The sequence below is a fragment of the Aptenodytes forsteri genome, unplaced genomic scaffold (assembly GCF_000699145.1).
Source record: "Aptenodytes forsteri isolate BGI_AS27 unplaced genomic scaffold, ASM69914v1 Scaffold179, whole genome shotgun sequence".
In the NCBI taxonomy this organism is placed as follows: domain Eukaryota; kingdom Metazoa; phylum Chordata; class Aves; order Sphenisciformes; family Spheniscidae; genus Aptenodytes; species Aptenodytes forsteri.
In genome coordinates, this window is record NW_008795378.1 from 1,755,552 (window position 1) to 1,775,743 (window position 20,192).

Below are 20,192 nucleotides of genomic sequence, written 5' to 3' on the forward strand. Positions count from 1 at the left end.
CACTTCAAATATCTGCCACTGCCTAAACTAGGCTGTTACTGTAAAAATTAAGAAGGGCTCTGGACTATACTGAGATATACTCGGAAATGCAATCATATAATCAGCCATAATTTAGTAAATCCTGGTTTATATTTCTTTTTCAGGCACTGTTTCCAGTTTCTGGCTTCTTTACACAGATGTTATATCCACATATAGGAGGACTGCAACCCATCAATACTTCCTTTCAGTGATATGCTTCCAAGCTAAACCAGCTCCTACTAAAAATCAGTGCTACAAGTAAAAATATACTCTTAATTTTAAGCTGAGATACATAATGCCTGAGCGGTAAGGTAAATCAGCCTCAAGCAAAAATTCCAACCATGTTTACTTGACTTCACTAGCAACAAATACTCTTCTTGAATTCAGAATGCTTTCTAAAGCAAGCTTTTTACCTTGTCTGCAGTCCTTGACTTGGGTCTGACGCAATACATTTATAAGCAGTAACAGATATAAATCATTGTGGTAAAAAATAATGTACCAGAATCTAACAATCTAAAAGACTGAATTTTGAGCTAATTTGTTTGCTGAGATACACAATGGATGCAGGCAACTTCCCTATTGCACTTCAGTACCATTCACCAAGGCAGAAACCACAGTAACTAACGAACTGCCATTGGTGTTGCTATCTTGAAAGTTCCTGTGAGAAAAGATCAGGGGAATGGACTGTTTTAATTAAGTGACAATTTATAATGCCTGGAGTGGGAAGCAGCTGAAGCACAGCTATGGTGACACTTGCTACTGCTCAGGACATGCTGTCCTGACTTTTTCCAGCCACTTCCCCAATGCAGACCTGTGGCAGTAGCAGACACTGCATTTGTCCCTTCTTACCCTGCTCACTGCAGTTTTGATATGAAAGAGGGAAAAGAACTATTTTAAGATAATGAAACTAAGAATTGCATTACGGCAAATTTAAACAGATCACCAGAAACAGCTCCTGTGCAATTGCTCAAGCTGTGGAAGAGAAAATCCAGAGGTGGCTGAAAAATTCTGGACTTTCAAATCCTGGATGAAATTATACAAAAATGTGAGTTAAAGAATAACTTGGCTTTTCTGGGCCAGGCCGTGGTTTAATTTCCATTTCATAACACTCATGAGGCTACCTACATTTGGGCTTGAACAGTAATAGTGGTGTAACACATCCCAAATAGTTGATTGCTGAGTTCTAAAAAATCCATGGTGATGATTATGTCAGATACTGCACGGGGAACTCAGTTTAGCTCATGAGTTGTGCCGGAGACCACTGTATTCTAAGCAGGACAAGTGCATAGTTTCTTGACATTTGTGTCTATCTACAGCAACTGCTGTTATGATGTGTAGCTAGTAAGAAACTATTTTCAAATGCTTTTATTAGAGATAGTGTAAAGACTGGAGAAAGATTCCAGAAGTACAGACAGGATGGGATTCTGTAATACATACAGAACTGAAGGGACAAAAAATGGATATTTAAACAAAAACTACAAACCTTCTGCAATCATATCCTCTATCTCTGTGTCCGACGAGTTGTCTGCATGTTTTGTATTCTGCAAGTCTGATTCAACACACACCACACTCATGATTTGACCCTCCACTAGCAATCTTTTTTCTGCAGGCTGTTCTACCAGCAAAGATGAACGATTTACCTATTGCAATAAAAGCAAAGCAACAGTGATTAACTGAAAAATGAGTAATTGAAAATATTTGCGACTTAGCAGTTGTAACGGAGACTAGAATCACAGTTTCTATTCCGTATCAATGAATCATTATTATATAGTACCAAAGCTCTAAATACCATTTCTCAAACAAATACAAAGATCCGCTCCTGCTCTGCAGAGTTTGCAATTACATTTAACAAAGGAAGAAACACATTCTATCTAGAGAAATGAAGGAATGGGAAAATGAGAGAAAAATTAAATTAGTTAATAAGGCAGGCTCATAGGTTTTAAACTGTCCATTTGTGGATCTAAAATTTTCAACAGCAATTCTTACCAGACACAGTACTAATCACACCAAGCTCAGTAAGGGGCTTGCCAGTGCTTTAAACAACAAAATTTTAACATTTTAGAATTTTGACACGGACTCGTCTCAGAGGTTTAAATTAAGGTATCACTTAAATTGAGGTATCTAGGAGACAGACAAATGTAAAACAAAGTTATTGCAAATGGTAGCCTAAAATGACTCTCTGTAGTTATCTCCAGATATAGCCTATCTACTCAACTGTGTCTGTTTTCATTTAGTACCTTGTCATCCAGTGATACTGGCAAGCCAAACAGTAGCATGAATTCCAATTATATACGTAACACAATACAAACAGTATACAAGTATGCTGAATGTTGTAAGAAACAGGCTACCAATCAGTGGAAAAAAAGTCAAAACCAACATTTGAAAAATGATTCAAGATCTAAATAGCTACTAACCACAAATAACATCATCCTTAAAAATAGGGTTTTTTTTTCAAAAATTAGTAGTAAAAAATTCATAGCAACTTTTAGGCTTACAGGGAACGGCTCTAATCCCTCCTGAATCACAAAGCCTTCAATAACATGGGTCAGGATCTGTGGTTTAACAATTGCCTGTGGAGGTTTATTTTCTAGGCTAGGAATGCTATTGGGCATTGATGTGCTGTTGCTCCTTGTTGTTGCTGCTGGAAGCAAAAGAGGTGGTGGTGGAATAGAGGCATGTGAAGGATCAGATGGAGATTTAATTACTGAGGCACTGACTGATGATGTCACTGAAGGTAGTCCCCCATGTTCTGAAAAAAAAAAAAAAGTATTATGTTTTTATCACTTACAGCCAACCGTTGGCTCAGAATTCTACAAATAAGAGATGATAAACACACCCATCTCTGCACCCGTTATCCTGTAACACAGGCTTTTCCCTATGGTTTATAGATTTTACCTTCAAAACAAGACGGTTTTCCTTGACAGACTATTCCACAAACTAACAGTTCTCATGTAAACATTTTCCTTTACTCAGACCTACTAACTATAAACATCGTTGGCCATTAATTACCTATACAAATCACAAATCCGTAAGTCAAAAGCAGAAAGCAGTATTTTCAAACATTGGATTCTCAAGACTGAGCAGCTGAGGGAGAGAATTTATTTTCAGGGATGCTTTGAGCCTCAGTAACCTGCAGGGTCACAAGTATATACAACATCAAGCCACTAAGCACCACTAAGCACCCGGTTATATGTATACACACTATACTATATAGAGAGAGTATATATTTGTATATTTAGCACATCGGGGAAGTTACATTAGTTTGCAGGACCACAATTGATACAGGCATGTATACCTTACAATTCACTGAAGAAAAATTTTCATTGGTAGCTTTTGCATTAGAAGAGCTCCTTACTGTGGCATATAAAAAAAGGTGTCAAAAAGAATCATACAATGCAGTCAACCATTCCAACAGCAACTTCTGATTGCTGACTCTAATTCTGCAAAATCAATCTTCACACCAGATCAGTCAGTGTATCTTGCCCATATCACACAGCTATAACTTAAAGATTAACTGAAGATTGACACTCCTGTTAAGATTTTAGTATAAAAGTATATGCTAAAGAGCTCAAATAAGCTTTTTCCATGCTACATGTTATCCAAATACATATATAAGACACCTTTGGGACTGAATAATTTGTTCTAGCACATAGATTTCTAATATATTTCATAGTTTCTTTTACTTAAAAAATGATACCACTAGATTATAAAAAAGATCACAATCATAGATTTTTATTTTAAAACATCAATAACTAGTAGAAGCTTCTAAGCAGAACAGCTGCCTTAGTTTGACATTTGTTCTCACCTGACAAAGGATCTTCTGAATTAAGTGCCTCTCCATTCCCCAAGGTTATGGCTGGTGGAGAAAAAGAGGGGGGCGGAGGGGGTAGCCATATGGACAGTCTGATTCCTCGGGCATCTCTTCTTCACATACATTCTCCACTTGGTAAATCTGCATCCAACAAACTATTGCTTTAGAGAGATTTCCATTCTATCTTAATACCTTGAAAGAGTTGCATAAATACAGTTTTAAAAATAAATTACTAGTTAAAATATGCTAATCTCCTAATAAAATACTAGTTTCCAAACTGCATAGAAAACAATGAACTCTGGGGACATCACAATGTCTATGAGAGCAAAATTAAAGTATTTTGTTACAAATAGCAAAATATAAAGAGGCACAGTTCTCCTATCAAACAGACCAGTGAACTTGACTTTCTCCAATGTCTTATCTTTGTAGTTTACTGTATTGTTATTTACACACACATTTGTAGCTATTTAAACACTTCTGCAAAATACAAGCCTTGTAACATAATGACAAGTCTGCAAATTGTTCTCTATCTTGTACAGCAGTGTAATCAAACTGAGTATTTCAGAAGAGTACACCAAAACTATCAAGCATGAGTGCTTATAAGAGATTATAAGGTATTTTCCTCAAAACTATTAAAGTAAATTTACATGAATTACTAACAGCCAGTTTAGCAGATTAGGATGTAAAACACCACCTTGTCAGAAGCAAACCTGGCTTCTACTCTTTTGCCAAATTTCTACATGAAATATCAGAGAGTGGAGATTATCATTACCCTCTTAATATAAATTAAAAATAAACAGCACACCTTCCTTAACCCATTGGTAGCCTGAAAAAAGCCTACAAAAGCTGTTGATTCTTTTGCTCACATTAATCTCCTTAGCATGTTACCACTAGAGCCTAGCAATGCCATCCTAAATGTCAGCATTATTTACATATCATTTTATTTCACTGATTTCACTGTACACAATTTTAGTTCAGTGTGAGTGAATCTTAAACCTTCAGTTACAAACTGCAGACGTCTGAGACTAACATTGAATTAAATTAAATGGCAGTGATAGGGAACATCAAGAAAGAATCAAAAATTCCCTTATTCTTTTATGAAGAGGATCTTTTCAATGTTAGTACAAAATTAGTTATCCAGAACTCTATTATCTTAATAATCTGCTATACACCTTCGCACCTAGTATAGAGATGATTCTCCTACTCAAAATTTCGATTGCCTATATTTTATTTGTATTAACATAAAGAGGTAAAAGCTTACAGTCCGTATGGTATATTTATCAAAATTCATTTTGACATAAGTGTTTACATATATTTACTTGCTTTTTTAACTTTAGATATGCTGCAATTTCATTAAGAGGTAAGATTTTAGGTCAAGAAGTTGCACTTCCATGATTCTTGGTTGATAGTCTTAACTGATGATCCATTACAAAAAGCCAAAAAAAAAAATCAGAGGAAAATGTCTAGTGTTTTCTTAAAACTCATTTCTGTAATCAACAGGTTTCTTCTGGCACTCTGTTTAGCACCTGGTTTAGCTCCCTCTGAAGTCAACGGGCCAGATTTACAGCTCTTTAGAGAAGCCAAGGATAAAGAATAAAGGACTGCAATATTACCACTTACCACTGGAGTTTCAATTGGTACCGATGGCTGCACCTGAAGATTTACTGCAACAGTCTGTGGGGGTGGAAGAGTTTGAAATGGCAGCTGGACCAAAGCTTCTGCAGCAGGAAGTTCTTCCTCAGAAACCAAAGTGTTTTGAACCAAAACCTGGCCCTGGGACAGAATTTCCGGCTGCACTTGTAAAGACTGCACAGACTGCAACGGCAGTTGTTGAATCTGGGTTGAAGATGTTGACAGCTGAGGAGGAGCTGCAAGAGGGATAGGTGTGGACTGCAAGGCTGAATATTGCTGGTGTGGTGTCGAGGACACTATCTGTTGGCCTGGGGAAACTAAGCTGGGCTGATCTACTGACCCTATATGTACAGTGGGGGAAGACGGAAGTGGAAGATGCGATGGAAGATTAAGTGGCTGTGCAATTGGTCGAACTGGATTGGTAGTAGTTTGCTGAGGAGCAGTCTGCTCTGGCTGAAGAGCTGTTGGCACAAGGGAGTTTGCCTGTGACTGAATAAGTGCTTGAGGGTGAATAATTATTGTGGGTGATTGACTAGGGGAGTGAGAAGGTGGAGGGGATACCACTACAGACTGCTGAGCTGACTGAGATGGCGTAGGAGATAGTGTCAGAGGTGGAGGATGGATGTGAATAGGTGAGCAATGAGACTGGACACTGCTGGGACCTGGAGGAAGACCATGGCTTGGGAGTGGTAGACAGTGCTGTGATGGAGGGGGTTCCTGACCCGAAGGAGTCTGAAGTGCAATTGGCTGGACTTGCTGCTGCTGTTGCAGTATCAGCTGATGATGGGAAATCTTTGGAGGTGGTGAATGAAGTGGGATGGGCTGATGTTTTACTAGAGAATGAGGTTGCAATGGAGAATATGAAGCTGTGAGGGGGGGGAAAAAAAGTGACAATTAGTATTTATTTCTTTAAGTCCAGAGAACATTATAAAAATATTAAAAGAAAGGAAGTTTTTACTTTAAAGTAAGACCAGCACAACTTTTTGAACCCTTCGGATCTATGTTTAGAAATATCTTCTTTGACAGCATATACTACACAAGAACAATTTATTAGGGGAATATATCAATTTCCAAAGCAAAATGCAGCAATGAATAAAGGAACATAGCCATGCTTTTTACATATATACACACATATAGGTACTTTCTATATGAAAGAATCTAAACTTATCTTTTTGGTGCTAGTTCTAAGATTATTGCTGATCCAGCCTTCGCTTATTTAAGAATTTAATGCAATTTTAAATGGATTTAACCTTTGCTTTGAAACAGACTGGAATGGAAGAGATAAGCATGTCACAATCACCAGGATTTGTTGATAACTGCTAAGTTATAGTTTAGGTAATAAAATTTTAAGAGACTAAACAAAATTCCAAGAGTTCAGTATGAATTAAAACCTTTCAAAGTATTTGCCTGAACTTGAACACACAAACTGAAAGGTATGAATCTAAAAATAGTGCAGCTTCCAGAGATATCACATCACCTTTAAGTGAACCAGTGACTCACTAGTAACTCCTTACAGCACATGCACACATTTTCCTCCACATGCAAACCGCTTGCTTTGACTTTTCCACTTGAGAAACTACTCACTTATGTTGCCTTTTTTATTATTTATTCTGCTAGTGAAGATGGATTTTTTTCCTTACAGAAGTGAGTTCTAAGAGCATCAGGGCTCAACACTTCAAGAATGTCTGCCTTGCAGTCTTAGTCCATCTCCAAAAGCTGCCATTAAGCCAAGCTAAATTCCACAGAATTCAGACCAATTGTCTAGACTATCCTTGTTCTTTCAAAATAAGGAAGCTAAAATGCAAATACATTGCATGCAATGTAAATGCTATCTAGCCAACTGCATGCTTATTTTGATTTCTCTCTTAATACAATATACCAAGATTCTGGGGCACTATTACCTATGGATTTATAAAAGTACTTGACATAACATTCTGATGACACAGAGAAGACAGAGAAAAAAAAGAACCAACAAAATAGATTTTGATGAGAGCAAGAGGCTTGAGATGGTTTCAGCCCACGTACTGCTTCCCAGAGATTGGGGACGACGTCCTGACAATGAGCATACAGAGAGACCAGTAATGAGAATCATGTTTGAACTGTGATTCAACTGCATATTGCAATTGCTATATTGTGCTTGTATTGTGACTTAAGAACATTGCTGTTATCACTCTGCTAAATCAAAATCCTGTGTAACATCCAATATCAACAAATAAGTAAATTTACTATCAAACATTAAACTCTCTTCATGTGAAATATCTAAAAGAACACAGTCAAAGAGCATTGGACTCTGACAGAACCATAACATACCGATTAACTTCAATTAAAATAACTTTCTTATAGCTCCATTTTCATCCTACCTGGTGTTATTAAGTGATGTATGCTTGATGTCCGTGTGACTGGTGTACTCCGACACTCTGGAGTTGGGCTTTCGCCTTTTCTATTGCTTTCTGATGGATCTGGTTGGCTGCCCTTGGAACTGGTTACAGGTTTATTAGGGCACAGAGACAATGACTGAGTTTGACTGCTGCTCTTTGGTGGGCCATTCTGTGAACTTGACAATACACCCAACTTCTGACTGCGCAATGTCAAGTTCTGAACCTGGGAAATGAGCAAAATGGGAAAAAACCCAAACCATAAACATCTATGACAAACACCAGGCAAAAATAGCAAAAAAAAAAAGTTATGTAATGCTTCTCATCCTATGTGATCAAAATACCTGAGAAGTTAAAAATCTGCATATCAAAGTATCTTTTAAGCCACAAAATTTAGAGAAGAATAGTGATCTTGAATTACTTCAGTGATAAAGAAAATACAGGAAAGTTTTCTCTTATTGAACGTTTAAAAGAAATGGAAATTGTTCATTACATTAATTTGAATTAAAACTTGCATTTTTTCTCTTTTATTGTGCCTTCAAAGTGAACGACACAAAGCATCTTAAGCAAATGCAATTTTATTTTTATACAGACGCTGCAGAAGTGCAGTGGTCTGTAAGTATGTTTGCAGAGACTAACATAAACCAGAGCCTTGGGTAGTCAATGGGACCAGAATCTGCTGTACGTTATCCATGTCTTAACAAACACATGCCCTTTATTTCTACGGCTATATTAATGTACCTTTTCATCATGACACCTCCAGTAACACATGAAACAAAAGGTTTCCCTTCTGAAATGTAAATCAGTCAGTGATTACTTTCACTAATGTCTGTTATACCACAGCAAGATTCCGGGCAGAATGATCCCAGCTTTCCAATCCTACATGCTGAGCTAGAATTTTATTTTCAAGGATAAAGACTACCCTCGTAGCACTAATTTACGTCATACTTTACATGAAAAAGAGGACTAATTATTATCACCATCTGCTATTTTGATTACATAATCCCTTCCTCATTCAACAGTTAGTACTTGTGTAATGAACAGCTAGTTGACATTTTATTTCTCAGTGTTCAGTGTGTTACCACAGGATGCATCTGAATCCTGTTCTGAAGACAACAGTATTTGTTTCCTTATTGGCATTCATGAGGCGTTTACTGCAATCCTATCTCTGTGAGTACAAATCAACCTTCAGCACACCTTAACAAATAAGAGAACTAATCTGAGATGTCCAGGTCATACATGAGGGGGACACATATGAAAAGAAAAAAGTATGAAAGCAGAAGGGAAGAAGAGTAAGTAGGAGAGAAGTGTCAGTTTACCTAATGGGCCATGTTAGGTGAGCCACTGAGACACTGCTAATCATTGATGCATTTCTGAGTTTCTCTGATATTTCTACATGGAAGACAATATTGTGAGATCACTATACTGTACCTTCACAAACATCTTGGCTAAGTGTAACATACACACCTACGTATATAACCAAATGCATTTTTTTCTTACTAACTGGCATTGCCTGCTTGCTCAGGTTTGCTTACACGGTAAACAAAGACATTTCTCTAAACCCAGCTGACTGAAACCTAAGGACATATTTATCACAAGGTAAGAAAAATAAAGTGTACCAGTGTTAAAGCTTTTCCATTGCCTCACTGACTATGGATGAAACTGGATCTTTGCAATGTCATTGCTGCTATAGAAACTACCAGACAACCAAGGTTAACAACATCTGGCAATAGGGCAGTACTGAACATTGAGAGGGGAGAGGAACGGCTCAAGTTTGGCAGGGTCACCACAGCAGCTCATCTGACTGAATAATGCTCTATGGTCTGGGGTGAGATTCTATTGTCCCTCTGCAATGATGTCTCAGGAAGTTGCACAGCTGGGCAGACTTGTGCAAAGTGGACCTCTAAAACCCTGCAGTACAGAAGGACCAAGACTATAAAGTGATATGCTTTATTGACATCTCTACCTTGAACGCAAAAGACAAAGATACAAATGCAAAAAGAGCTGCTAGCCCATCCAGTAACCTCTCTGCACTTTCAAACCTGATCTGCAGAATCTGGAGGAAAGAGAGGCAGCTGTGATAAAGGCTTATGAGGCATGATAACTCCAAGACTGAAAGAGCAGTCTGTCTTTTCAACGAAGGCTCAACTGATGAACTTAACATTGTGAGCTTGCTGAACAACATCCTTCATAAACACACAGCTGGATTCCAGCAAGCTCTGCCCACCTCACATACCTACTGAAAAGCAAAGGGAAGGCAAGCTTCAATAATTTACCATTATCTCAGAACAGTGACACATCTTTAAGGTCTTCAAATCTATTAGAATCTTCTGAAGGGGTAAACAAACATAAGGTCAGAGAACATTCAACTGGTATAATTTACTTGGATTTCTAAAAGGTTCCTAAACAAGGTCCGTTTATCAAAGACTTTTAAAGAAACTACTACGATAGAAGAGAAGATCTCTCATGAGAGAATAAATTTGGTAGATAAATGTTCACTTTTCACAGCGGAAGACTGTGACTAATATGTTCTGTAGCGATCTGTGCTATGCCGTATATTTTTTCCAGATGTTATACAAATATGTTGAGCAGTGAAAAGGTGATACAAGTTCAGCTGATAACATGAAGCTATTCAAGGTAATAAAGATGAGAGCTAATTACAAAGACCTAAAATATCATATCCAGGATCCAAATTTTACATATAACATGATCACCTCTAAATGTGTGATGATGGCAAACAGAAGACACTGAAGTTGTACATAACCAGTACCCATCAGTAGTTTTTATAAGCAAGAAAATTTAAGCACAATGTTTCCTTACTTTTCAGTTTTGGCCCACTCTACTGGACATACCTTTAATAGATTTGCGCAAGCTCACCTGAGTAGCTGCAGACTGACAGGAAGATGAGGAAGATGATGAGACAACGGGAATGTCAGACTGGACAGCAGCCACAGTGGTTGCAGGAGTAAAAATAAGCTGTTAAGCAAGAAAAAATATCTGGTAACAGACTGAAACTTTGAAAATATGTGAAAGAAATGCAATATTTTAAAGAGAGATACATAACCTACATGTAGTGATGTACAGCTTCTAAGATTTACTTTTTTACTTTTAGATGAACTTACTCAAAGAACAATTTATCATGATAGTGTAAGTAAATAAAACTAAAAGATAATGTAAAATAAATATAATAATGTAAAATATTTGTTCTACATATTAAGAAAAATTTTTCATATATATACACACTCCTATCATCTTTCATACAAACATTTTAAAGAGGACTTTCTCTCCAATATTACAAATGAGTGAAACAAAGGCAAAAAATGTCAAGAGAGCAGCCCAATATCTACTATATTAAAGAAAGAGAACTTAGATCTTCCAATCTGTCAACATGTTATTTAACAAGCAGAGTTTTTACATGAACTTTAACTATGTTAATTAAGTTTCATAGCAAGAACAGGTATCATACAACCAACCTGAAATTACTAACTTCACAATACCAGCAAACCTAACGATCACTAATTTCTTTATAGGCAATATAGCAAAGACAAGCTTTATGGAAGGCTTTGAAGAGAGACCATTAGTTAGTCTTCCATATTTTTAAAGAGAGCTCAACTGCGAAGAGCAGCTAAGAAGAAAACATGAAGGTTTTTATCTGGAATTGAACTGAGCTGGTGATGAAGCTGTTATGAGCTAGCTAGAGATAAGAGCTGACCTTTTTACAGAAAATGAAAGGTCTTGGTGATGAAGAAAAATACGTGACTTTTAGTATGTTAGCTGGAAACACTGAAGGACAGGTATGATATTCGAACTACTGAGGCTAGCAAAATGATCTTGCAATACCACTCTAAACAGAAACTAATAGGGTAAATTTCTCTCTTGAAACTGGGGCATAAAGCAGTTATTCAAATAAGCATGGGTTTTGACATTGAGAGTCTGGATGAAAATTTAGTGTAAATGAATAGAAAAACTGTATCAATAATCATTGAGAGAGATTGCCGCTACAAAAACCAGCAATGTCATCCTCATATTGCTTCAGCTACTAAGTTGTTAAAGCATATTGAAAGGCAGTGACATGAAATGAATTCATAATTCCTGTTCTGTTAAATAGTACTAAGTGCATTCAGCATCTAGCTTTTCTTACAAACCAGAGACTCAAGAAATCCTTTCACTGGCAAATGGATAAACAGTTGTTTGATCTTTAAATCCTTATCTTCAAGTTATACTACTTTTTCAATAAACATTGTAGGAAAACAATAGCCAAAGAAAAAACTCAACACAGCGTAACAGCATTGCTGTGCATGCCTAAGAAAAATCTCAGAAAAAGAACAAAGGATGACTTTTCCCAAACATACTTCATAGGTGCGATTCCTGCAAGAACTCATGCCTGCATCTAATTTTATATACCACTGCAGTCATGGACCTCTAGCTCTGAATCTCAGTGTAGCATAACAGTGATTCTTCCTGCTTCATATAGTTGAACGTAATACTCTAGAAAGCTCTGGTCATCAACTCACACAAGCCATAATAGTGTCTTTGGCCTTTACCAAGTGCTGATCGGTACCTGAGGATTCATATACAACTTCAGTAATTTCTGTGAAATCCCACACAGATTGTAAGGTTCAATTCATATGACACTCGCTAGAGAAAGTATTAACTTAAAAAAAAAAAAAAAAAAAAAAAAAAAACCACTAAACAGATTTTTCCGAGTTGCCCATTAGGAAATGGAAATGCCATATTGACAGGAAACTGCAAGAATCTAATGAGTTTCACGTGAATCCAAAGAGAATGAAAGCTATATATCTAACTTGAATTCCAGAGACAATAATGCAAAGAACAATCTTAGTTAAATAGAAGTAAATTTTAATTGAGTCGGAACTCTGAATGTTACCAGTGCATTGGAAAACAATCTACCTTGAATATAGACAGACTCCAGTATTCACTTCTACATAGCCAGAAATGACAGGTGCTCTTTTTCCATTTTTCCCATGTTTGATCAATTTAATAATTGTAATACGACCAGGCTAAAAACTCTTGAGCAAACTTCACCAGAGAACTAAGCTACAGCGATTCTTTTACTTCTGATGTCTACAGTGTTTCAGAAGATATGTATTCACAAATTAGTGACTAAATTCTCAATGCTATCTGAAGCGAAAGAAAAATATTTATAAATAATTTATAGAAACAAAATAAAACCTGAAACGGTTAAGGTGGTAGTTTGGTTTTTTCTTGGGGGGGGGCGGGGGGGTGGGGGTGTGGAGACAACAGGGACAGACCAAAACCAAGCTTAAGAACTGTAATCAAAACTTACCATTTGAGCTCGTAGATACATTTGAGCCTGGCTTGCACTCAGGGTTGGAGAGGTGCTCCCCAGCAACATAGTCTGTTGGGTAATACTGCTGCTGGTGGTGTTGGAGGTCTGTGAACGGCTTATTATCTGTGCAGGTGTAGGAGAGGTGGAGAGGTTAATCTAAGGAAACAAAAATATTGCTTCTGTCATGGAAATTCATTCATCCTAGGGTCTAAAGCCAGAAAACCTTTAACAAAAATAGCAGGGGCAGTTGAAATCTCTGAACTGTAAACATATCAAAAATATATTGAGCCAATCATCACAAAACTGGATTCTGGCAAGATTGTACATTTTCATTCTTAAACTGCAAGCAACCGTTTAGCAGTAAATAATAATAAGCAGTTACGAGTATAAAAAATATTATGAAGTCTGAAAAATATACCTCATAAAAATATACATTTACAGAATATGTAGTGTGAGCTTGCAATATTTTAAGAAAAACACCTGAATTTTAATATTTAAGCATCTTTAAATGTTTATATTATCTGACTGGACTGATATCTTCTGTTATGCGTCCTGATCAGGACACTTCCTTGTGCTGCCATATATGGACTTTGATTCCTCATTCTACATATGCACATTTAAAAATGACCAGAAACTAAAACTTGCTAGAATTTCATATTAAATGCTCCTGAACAATTGCTCTTTAGCATCTTCTCAAACACAAGCTGTTGTGTTTTTGGTTTGGTTTTTCTTCCTTTTTTTTTTTAATAACCAGTCTAACAGAGTTAAGTGCCCAGCTCTTTTTCATCAATTACTCAAAAGATTTCCTTGAAAAATCCCAGCCCAATTATTATGTTAGTTTAACATCAGACATCTTGAAAGACTTTCCCTCCTAAATTTAATGAATGAATGATTTTACTTCTAACAACTGTAAGCCAAAGCAATGTTATGAGAGCTTAAAAAAATACAGTTAAATCACTGAAGCTATGCACTGAAGTCATGAACAGCTTGAGGGCATGATTAATAAAAGCAGGATGTCTGTAGGACTAACAAAGTCCTACTCAAGACAACTGTAGAACTGTACATAAGAAACTGTGCAAATTACATGTTTGAAGATGCCTCTTAAAGAAATACAGCGTGAACTGAACACAGAGCTGCTAATAACTGAAACCTGAGCACATGCCTAGAATATGGATAAAGTAATTGAACGTGCATAAAAGATGCATGATAAAAGATGATAATCAATAAAAGAATGAATGCTTTAAACATTTAATCAGTTTCATATATATATGTGAGCATTGACTTGGATTCTTTAGATTTGGTGCTCTTTAATCACTGATGCACAGTTATGATTTTAACCTACAATAGTGCCCTGAATAAAGAAACTAATACGAAGAATCCACTAAGAAATCATGTAAGAGATGAAAGCTCAGGGAGTGACTCCTGCAGCGGTCTGAACAGTCACTAGTGCTTGCGGAGTGAGCAGCTGCCCCTCAGAGCACCAAGAGTGGGCTGGGACTGGGGAAACCTCCAACACTGGCCAGCAATGATAGCGGCTGGCAGCATGCATCAGGATGACTGGCGGATGCTGGAAGCGCAGCCAACACTTACTACAGAGTTGTCATACTTCTATTTACTGTTTCTGTAATACCAATTTTAACCACACAAATTTAAATACTAAAATCTTTTCTGTTTTTCCAAGTAGTTCTATAATAACCAAGAGGGGTTGAGAATGGATGGAGGGCTTTGTTCAGTTACGTACCGAGGTCTGCGACATGCTTGACTGCTGAGTGACACTCCCAGTGGGGGAAGTACATTGCCTCCCACCTGACAGGCTTGCCTAAATAGCAAGAATATGTGTCAAATATTGAAATCAAAAAGTGTTTAAGTGATGTTCATATTATTGCATAAACCATCAGAAACATCCCTCTCTACCATTACCTTTTCTCTGAGTTAACAGTACAAATGCTTTACTCAGTGGAATTAGTTTTCAGCAAAGTGCACTCTGCGCTACGGAATGCTACCTGCAAGGTGCTAAATGCCTTGAATTCCTACCCGATTTCAGGCACTCAGATTCTTGCAGATCAAGACTTGAACAAAAACTATCAGAGGTAAAGTCTATCAAACTGTTAATGATGGAGCTAACTGATCAGCTCACTACCTATGATGCTCAGAACTTAAAATGTGACATCATTAAAAAGTGTCATTATTAAAACTCACATCACAATTTTTATTATGATTAGAATCCTCTAAAAATAAAACAAACTTTATAAATGCTGTAAAGAACACCCTCATATTCTAGAATGTTAATTTATGTATGCACATCTAGTGTCTATAACAGTAGGCTATTCCAGCCCTTCAGATGAATACAGGGACAGTGGTTTAGATTTCTGTATTAACAGACTGCACACCAAAACTTCTTAGCCTTCCTCAATCTGATTTTCTTTGCTCTGTCTCGGTAACTGTATATGCACATACAAATCCGTCACAAAAAAATGACAAATCAATATATTACCACAATCTACTGAAAAAAGTATGGAAGAAAAAGCAAGGAGCATAGAAGAGTCAGTCCCAGTTCTGACAACAAACAGCTATATCCCTGAAGTCTTTAACTCCGTTTTAGCATTTCCATGTGTAAAATCATTGACAACCACCTATCTCTGCAAGATCTCAATCCAAGGTCAACTGAGGTCAAAGGAAATCTTCCCACTGCTTGAGTTTTCAAAATGGGTCTCCTCCAGTGTTCACTAATGTTAAAAGCTGTGCTTCAAAAATGAAATGTCATTTACTTCCTACATTTCCACACTCAGAGTTAAAACTGAATTTTGCCATTACTTATAATGCAGCCAGATGTGTGGCAAAACACACTGATACCAGATGTTCATTATTTTTATTTGATCTCACTAAGATACATTGCTATTCATTGCTTTCCCCATCAACTTTTAGAGACAATCATGGGATGAAGATTGAAGTAGTCTACTTTTAATATTTGTTTTATTACTGTTTGATGATTTACATGATGCATTATAATGTATGCAATAAAGCATGGAATGGTCGCCTACTGGAGCACTTATAACACTGGACAAAATCCTCCAAATAGTTTGGAGGAAGATACAATTTAAAATAACAAAGTCATTAAAATATAACAGTGAATTACTGTGAGGCATTAAGCTCAGGCACTTAAGCTGTTATTATGTTTGACAATGCTCTAGAATTGTAGTCCTACTCTATAAAGTAGTACACCATTCTTTTTCAGCAATCTTCGCTCTCACCTGTGGTACAGTTGCCAGACTCTGAAATTGGGTACTGCTTAAGTGCTGCTGCTGCAAAGCAGCAGTCTGCAGCATTAGATGCTGCTGTTGGGCTGCATACATCTGCTGGAGGTACTGAGCAGCTGAGCTAGGAGGACGATGCAAGGCCTGCTGAATAACCTGTGATGAATCAGTAGGTAATTAATTACAATTACAAAGTACACACCATGCTGACATGATGCTGAAGGAAATAAAACCAAATAAATTCTTTTCACACCAGTTATGTAATACTGAACTTGCTCCATCACTGTTCTCAACCAAGTCACAGAACATAGTCAACATAAATATATTCATGTTTTCAAGGAAAGCCTGACAATCAGCTGACAATACAGCATCATTCCTAACACAACATCCAAGCCTCTTAGGTTCTTGTCGACAAGTCCTATGTAATGTTTCGCTTTTTGAAAGATCAGGATAGCATGAGAGACTCAGTTATCACACCCAACAAAATGGACCGTACAGAGTTCGAGGAGACCTAATTTAAAGAACAGCAAGAGGGGGCTGGATCCAAAGCAGTTACACACAAAGATACCTCTGGATCCCAGTAGTCAATGTTGGTCAAACAAACAGCTTTATTTTGTGAAGGCTTATGTTAATAATACATACCCTTAGGGAATGGCCAAAAAAACAAGCTTTCTAGCATAGCATTTCCCCCTCCCTTATTTGGGAGGCAGGCCTGTACCCTGCACTATTCTTAGGTGGTCTGACACCCTCTGGTAAACAATATCTTCTGAAAACCAGTTAGTCAGATACTGAGAAAGAAGACAGCAATTAAGAATGGTAAATTAATCTTGCGTAAAGTATTGTGCAATGCCTGTACTTGAGAGCACTGTACAGTACAGGAAAGAGTATCTCATAGCCCAGTACCTGGACAGCATGCCTGTCAGAGCCGCTGTAGACAGATATTTGTGGCAGCTGTGTCCGGGAAGTGGAGGTGGTAGTGACAGTAGTTGTAGATGCAGAACACGTTGTTGTGTTTGGTTCATTCTCCATAGCTGTGCAGTGTTCGTCCAGCCTGGCAGAATTGAAATAGAAGTGGATAGAAAAATGGGCAATTTTCAAATGGCTAAGTTTGTAGGATTTCTATTATTTGATGGGATTTGTTGAGAGATGCAGTTACAATCGTCTAAGATCTGTCAAGAATAGCAATAGGTGAACAATTTAGGAATACACGCAAGACTTCCAGCAAGCTACACAAGAGTACTGCCATATCCCTCTTCTTCACAGCATAGCACAGAAACTGCTGGCTAACCATTCTGTACATTTAGCAAAACATTCTTGGCAAAAATCACTGGTGGCATGCTCTATTTGGAAAGAGATGGAAAGGATGTAGAGAAAAACGCTTTTACTTTTTACAGCAATACCTCCCAAAATACAGCAACAGTCAAGGAAGAAACTACCTGTTTAAGCATCTCTGCTGATTCCTCCCCAGCCTTATGAGACTTCCCTCTGTTGCAGAGTACAGTCTCTCTCCCAAAATGTCATCTTTAAAACTGAAATGAATTGCATATCTCAATATACAAGGTGTGTTTACTTTAGTTTCTTTTTCAGTATTAGTATTATGATTAACAGGAAATTGCATAGTTGCTGTTTATTGCTTTTAAAAGGATGTTAAAAAAACAGGTGGGGAGAAGATGTGTTTCTTTCTTACAATAAAGAAGGGGTCAGAAAAATAATCATTGAGAGAGCTGCAATGTCCTAGGAAAAAAGCAGCATTGCCAAGTGCTTAACAAACCGCCCATTGGATGCTGCATTAAACAGGAACATAATTAGGAGTTTCAACTCACACAGCTGAAAGCAGAATGCAATGCTATCAGGCTGCTACCGTCACCTCTCAAAACATGACTACTTTGCAAGTAGAGAACTGCACATGATGCCGTAGCTCCTGATTACTTGGAATAGCTACACTTTTAATAGATATGTGGTCACCTAAGGACCTCACACCTATCATTGTATTGTATATCTGCATATGTTTTGCCATCAAAGAAAATTCATGGCAATAAAGCATGCTTTAAAAGCAGAGATCCCTACTATTAGAACTGAAGAAAAAAATTATGGCTTTGTTGTTAAAAATTCAGATCTGTTGTGCATTATTGATGCCATTTGTCTACCTACATTAGAGCACAAGTTAACACACATGGTTAACCACTTAAATTGCAATAAAAACAGCATCACTTCTAAAACCACTTTACATTAATTTCACATAATGCTAATGAAAAGTACCTTGAAAAAACTCCTGTCTCCTGCAACCAGATAAATTAGCCTAAGAAAACAACACTGGATGTTTAATTTCCTTCATTCTCAGCCACGTTTTAGATGTATTATTAGTGAGATGTGCAATGTATCCCACTCTACTAGCTATTCCATCAGAAGTTCACCCCATGAGAGCTGTTAATCCTTTAGCTGAAAGTGTCTCATCTTCAAAAATAATTTTGTCATTGCCCAAGTTGTTCCCGCAATGGATGTACAACGAAAACAGGAAGGAGCTCCTGAACTTTTGTTCAGCGTGGCCTGGCACTGGGGTGCATCTCCAGTCCTCCTCTAACACCTCACTTAGAGCCAATAAGAGATGCTACCCCTCAGTCCTACAGCAACACAAACACCACGCAGCACAGCACTAACACACGGAAATAGCGTGCCCTCTCTCGGCTGAGGAACAGTAAAGTGTTTCAACAGATGACACTTCTTAGAAACCTCTTCTCTAAGTGAGAAGTGCAATGTTTAAGGGAGAAGAGGAAATACATAAAGGGTGGTTGTTTTTAGCAAGGAAACCAAGAATCCATTACAATTTAGCAGGTGGATATTTTATGACAGAAAGCATAAAAGCCATTACAGACTTAAAATCAGACTGCCTTTACAGTGTCGCTTTCATTTACTTTACAACGCTGTATATGCAGAGACCACTTCTAGTTATAAAAAAAAACCTCAGATACAATTGAAAATAATCTTCTGAAATAGTTCATTAAGTACTCAACAAAATCAAAAAGGCAAATCTCCTAACTTATAGTAAAATTAGTTTTGTTAAATGTATGACTAGGACCATACAATGATGTTGCCTGTGAACAACTTAAACTCCAAAGAACCCCTGTAATGCAGTTTTAGAAATTGCACTGAACTCCGACTTTAAGAAAACCACTGTGCATTTAAGTAACCCCAAAATACAAAGCACAACAGAAAACTATATTGAAAATCAGTATTTATTCAAGTAGTAACAGTATGAGACACCACGTAATTTCAAATTACACTGTGCATAATGTAAATATTCAGAAGTTTTGTTCTCTTTATATTTTTTGGTCAAAGCAAATATGTAAAAATAATGTAAAAAAAAATACCTGCTATTGTTAAACTACCTTCACAGTGGATATGCATGTCACTACTCATGTTTTAGAAAGTTTGACTTTTGGTAAATGCCATGGTAATAACGAACACTGCTGACAATCTGCAACCATAAGTGGTATTAGAAAATAGGGTTGGTTTTGGTTTGGGTTGGTTTGTTTTGGTTTTTTTTACATATACGGTTTATTCTTATTCTTTCCATTCATGACCTCTCCTTACAACTGCAAGGGTACAAAACACAGAAAATAAATGAAAATTTCCTCCAAGTCTAATCCCTACAGACATTTTCGTATATGACTGAAGGCTCCAAAATAAGCCCTCTCTCTTTCCCTTCACTCTAAGTACAGTATAGGCCAACCTTGCCCAAACCTTGGAGTTTAGTGCTTTTGGTTAAAAAAAACCACCCAACCAAACAAAAA

General features: G+C 37.1%; 1 protein-coding gene across 1 annotated transcript in view; it reads right to left on the reverse strand.

Moving 5' to 3' along the window:
- Nucleotides 1-17,455, reverse strand: part of PHC3 (polyhomeotic homolog 3) — a 35,235-nt gene extending 17,780 nt beyond the window's left edge. The window contains 11 exon segments of the mRNA XM_009280548.2: nt 1,502-1,658; nt 2,514-2,767; nt 3,824-3,919; nt 3,922-3,970; nt 5,450-6,327; nt 7,822-8,062; nt 10,714-10,812; nt 13,145-13,303; nt 14,889-14,966; nt 16,399-16,557; nt 17,305-17,455. Of these exon segments, the coding sequence (XP_009278823.1) occupies nt 1,502-1,658; nt 2,514-2,767; nt 3,824-3,919; nt 3,922-3,970; nt 5,450-6,327; nt 7,822-8,062; nt 10,714-10,812; nt 13,145-13,303; nt 14,889-14,966; nt 16,399-16,557; nt 17,305-17,430 (2,296 nt within the window). The 5' untranslated portion in view covers nt 17,431-17,455.
- Nucleotides 17,456-20,192: the final 2,737 nt, after the last annotated feature.